Below are 4,490 nucleotides of genomic sequence, written 5' to 3'. Positions count from 1 at the left end.
CCCTAGAGAGAGACAGACCCCATCACCAGCTGCACCCATCTCTCCAGTCTGACTCACTCTACCTCCCGCCTTTTAATCACACTTTCCTTTCTCTCTTTTATACTTTCCTCCATTTCCTTTTCTCTCAGTCTTCTACATCAACACACACCATCTACCTCTGCAAAAGACCTTGTTAGACTAGAGGGCTATCAGTGGGGCTGCCACAATGTTTAGCAACATTTTCTGAACCCTAAAATAAAGTGTCTGCAGACCCAACCCCAGTTAAGTTCAAGCCCTTCAGCAGCACCTGAGGAATTCCCTGCCAGGGTGCTACAGCAAATAGTGTCTCATCATCTGAGGTCTCTTAGCAAATATCCTTCAACTGTAGGAGGAAGCATGGGGAACACACACACCAGCTCTATCAGTCTCTTAATCTCTTATTTTTTTAGAACTTGATTTTTCTCAAATGAGAAAAGAGAAGCACCGCTATACAAAATATACAGGAAATAATGTGTGTGTGTGTGTGTGTGTGTGTGTGTGTGTGCGCACGAGAGAGAGTTTTCTTTGTTGCTGATGATCTGAAAATGCTTACCAACCATTGCCATAAGAGGCAAAACAATACTAATAATAATTCATGACAGTTTAGCAGAAATACAATTTTGGTGTGTCAAAATATCAACACAAAAATTGTAACTCTGCAACAACCCATCAGTCACACATCTGACTGCTACTTTATCACACTAATGCAAGGTGCTCTTTGGCATCCAAACACATACAAATACTGACTGTGCATGATTTCACATATACATTCACAAGCCTCTTGGGTGCTGTTGTGTTGTGTGCATGACTATAAACAGAGTGGGGCTAATTCGCCTAAATCACACGGACTGCTCATTGTTTTCTATGCCTGCTCAGAGGCAATAGGCACTTAGAAACACACAAATGTTCATATATACAAATAAACATAGCTTCATATTTTGTTTATTTTCCCCCCATCAAAATTGGGTTTTAATGTTAAGAACAATCACTAAAATCTTTGGTCTGTAAACAACCAGAATTATATCCAAATGCAAGGCGAAAATGCCAGGTTGTTTTCCAAACTAGTTTAATAGCATCTCACCTCAGTTTAGCTCAAGTAAAGCAAAGTCTAGGGAGCTCATTTTGGAGCCCTGCACACACTTTCACCCAGTGTGTGTGTGTGTGTGTGTGTGTGTGTGTGTGTGGGCACTGGGAAACACACCCCTGAAAGCTGGGCTGTGGTAGCTGGCATCTTCAGGGCTCTGATGCAGCTGTTTGGTGTTCTGTTAGAACATGCTGGCTAATCAGTTCTTGACAGTTTCAATCAGTCTCATACACTGTGGATGACAGTTCTCCTGCTTGCACCCAAGGCCGTCAGACATTTGGATTTAGCCATTACTTCCACGCTACCCAAATGTAGTCTTTTCCAAACCCAACTGGACTGGGCAGGTTCAGGTGACAACATTTCAAAAAATGTGAGATATTCACATTGAAATATGGACTTAAACTGAAAGCCAAATGTCCTTAATTTAGCATTCATACTCAATGTATGAACAAAAACACAAGCTTTGATGCAAAACATTAAAAAGAAGCCTCCTTTTTCTGTCAGCTATCACACACTGGGCAGGTTTGAGGCAGCAGCTATGCTGCTCACCTTCCTTCTTTCCTCAGGGCTGTCTCAGTTACAGGGCAGCCAAGTGGAGTATGCAGGTTGCTGGCAAGCAAACACTGGCTGAACCTGGGCTATGTAGTAGTTACTGAAGTTGCCATCTGCCACATAAGGAGCAGGTTGGTAGTAACATGTAACATTAGCCACGTTGGGGATGATATTCTGCTCGGCAAGCACCCGCACTGCCAGCATGGCTATGAGCCCTAAGGTCTGCCGCCTCTCGTGTCCCATCAAACACACCGTACTCTCATTGACCACCCCGTGCAGGGTCATCAGGTAGTCATACTTGCGGTCCTCCAGGCCCACAAAGTGGTTTTGAAGATAGGACTCCAGTTTGCGCTGTTGCTCACTGATGTCAGGGAAGTCAATGAAGAAGCGTGAGCACATGTAGCGCTGCAGGGACTTCATCTCTGATTCAGAGGCTGCCCGAAAACCCCTCACCAGCAGGTGACAGTACTTCAGCAGACCCCCGCCTCGAATCTCTTCTGGGTTTCGAGTGCAGATGATCTTGTGACGTAGGTGGTCCAGGGCCTCGCTGAAGTCCCCATACACGCTCTCACCCATGATGGTAGGGTGGAAGGTCTCGGCCATGGGATTCTCTGAGCATTCATAGAAGAGGAGCAGGGAGTCCAATTTGATCTGAAAAGAGTCTACGCTGAACTCAAACTGCCTCCGAAGGGAGTCCACAAACTTCAGCTCCACATTCTTTCCTCGGTTGTTGGAAAGGGAAATAAGACTCCAACGATCTGAGTCGTTACAAACCTTCACCATCTTCTGCACATAGGCTTCCTGTGTGTGTGTGTGGGGGGGGATGGAGAAAGACAGAGCATAAACATTAACTAGACAGCCTTAAAGATTACAAACATGAATTCAGCAGAGCCATGTACATGCATATCAAATTTAGACCTAATTTTGAATTATGCAACTAGGTATTTCAATGTGCATAATTAATAGCTGCGTCTTTGTGTTATTAATGATTATTAGTGACCCAATATTAAAGACCATAGAATGTACTTGGATATGAGCTCTGGGTGGCCGAGCTCACGATCCCTTCCAAATTGGTTTAGCTCAATCCTCTTAACTACAGAAAGCCAACATTTTACTATCACTAATCTAAATGCACATTAAGCTGCACGTAATGGCCGTAAAGCCGAATTGGCACAAATGAAATTAAATCTTACATACTAACATTCCTAGAAATCAGCAACTGAAGCAGAAGAAAGCTGCACAAAGTTATCAGGGTGAATGTACCTTTAACGTTAACGGGGTTATTTTCTCTTTATTCACACAATCGGGTAAAAAATCCAGGAGACAGTCCAAAACTATGTCCTTCACAGTCTGGAAATCACTTTCACCTTTCATATCTGCGCAAAATATGAGGTCAAGGTCCTTGTAGCCCAGTCCGCTATCCTCATGCAGAACGTAGCTGGCTGCAGAGCCGTTTAACCGAACGTCCCGGACGTGGATCTGTTTGTCCTCCATTCGACTCCGCACCACTTTGACGATCTGCCGCGGCTGCATCTCCAGAGTGGGGAAGTTTCGCCGGCCGTGGATCGGGACGGTCCCCGTCAGGATGGCGTCCAGGCGCTGCACTTGCTCCCAGTTGAGGACGCTAACGTTACTGCTTTCTGTTTCCGACACCCTGTTAGTGCAACTGTCGTCCTCTGACATGTTGATGCGAGAAAGGTCCTCAGCAATTTAAACACAATAACAATTAAGTAGTTTTCTCAAAAAATGAACAAATGAATTTACGCACAATTTTTATATAGACTAGTTGAATCGCTTTAGGTTCATGCGCATCAGGATCCACAGCATCTAAAGCCGTCCGAATTTACTGTAAACAGAAAAAACTAACCCAATGCAAACAGTGATAGTCGCTGCAACGCGTTATACTGTAGTTTGCGCAAAAAGCCTGAGGATGTAGATGTAGTGGCGCAGAAGTCAAACTGATGGTTGTATTAACGAAGAATTGCAGCCAGTCAACAGAAGCGACAAAGAAACTAGTCCTAACTTTCTCTTCCCCTGCGCTTTTAAAACATTTGCCCGGGTGCCGCTGTCAATGCGTCCGAGCGCTGCGCATCAGTCTTTGATGGTCGCTGATGATCCAGGAGGGGGGTTGCTTTCCGGCGGTGACTCCATCGCCCAAAGGCACGCCTATGAATTTATGAATTTGCATGAATACGTTTCTCCTCAAGTCGCACTTTGGCACCCACGATCAACCCCACAAAGGAATCTTGTGGATTTTTACGCACAGCTCCTATATAGCCTACATTTATTTTCTCCTCCCACTACCAAAGAATAATCCCAGTTAATGCAACTTATATAGTGTCCAGGAAGTCCAGCTTGCTTTCCCTAACTTTGTTTGGTTCAACATATTTCCCCACTTGTGGAGGAGTTAACCGTTACCTGCCCACTTAAGTGCAGTGTGCTTCTGCAAGAGTCAGGTTTGTAGTCTGAAGATGTCAGCTCTAGCTACTCCACCCCACCCCCTCCGATAGCCAGGTGCTAGTCTCAAAATCAATAATTAGTGAGAGAGAATAATAATTATTTATTTGCTGTGGTTAGCCAACACTAACATTCAAACATGACTGAGAAAAATAGCATTAAATATAAAAGTATTTTACTTTAAGGTTGAACTGGTGGTGATCTGCATATGGAGCTGACTTGACGTTGCCATGTCGCCCTCTGTGGGCCAGTTTAGGTCTTGATATAAAGTAACGCAGTGCCTTACAGTCTATTTATTACCTTTAAAGTGTTACATTAAAGCTCTGTGATATACATTAAACACCTGTTAGACACGCCTTCAGATACACATTAAATCACT

General features: G+C 44.2%; 1 protein-coding gene across 1 annotated transcript; it reads right to left on the bottom strand.

Annotated features, from left to right (window-relative positions):
* Nucleotides 1–285: 285 nt before the first annotated feature.
* Nucleotides 286–4,046, bottom strand: tent5aa (terminal nucleotidyltransferase 5Aa). Its single transcript, XM_020621599.1, has 2 exons — nt 2,918–4,046; nt 286–2,455 (listed from the first exon to the last, which is right to left on the bottom strand). Exons 1-2 carry the CDS (start codon nt 3,335–3,337, stop codon nt 1,676–1,678), a joined length of 1,200 nt encoding a protein of 399 aa, XP_020477255.1. The 5' UTR covers nt 3,338–4,046; the 3' UTR covers nt 286–1,675.
* Nucleotides 4,047–4,490: the final 444 nt, after the last annotated feature.

This window comes from Monopterus albus, unplaced genomic scaffold (genome assembly GCF_001952655.1).
Source record: "Monopterus albus unplaced genomic scaffold, M_albus_1.0 scaffold262.1, whole genome shotgun sequence".
NCBI classification, from domain to species: domain Eukaryota; kingdom Metazoa; phylum Chordata; class Actinopteri; order Synbranchiformes; family Synbranchidae; genus Monopterus; species Monopterus albus.
This window is presented reverse-complemented; position numbering and strand designations above follow the sequence as displayed.

Coding starts and splice junctions, on each gene's coding strand:
- tent5aa (XM_020621599.1), bottom strand. CDS start 3,337: ATGTCAGAGGACGACAGTTGCACTAACAGGGTGTCGGAAACAGAAAGC. Junction 2,456..2,917: donor TAACCCCGTTAACGTTAAAG/GTACATTCACCC, acceptor ACACACACACAG/GAAGCCTATGTGCAGAAGAT.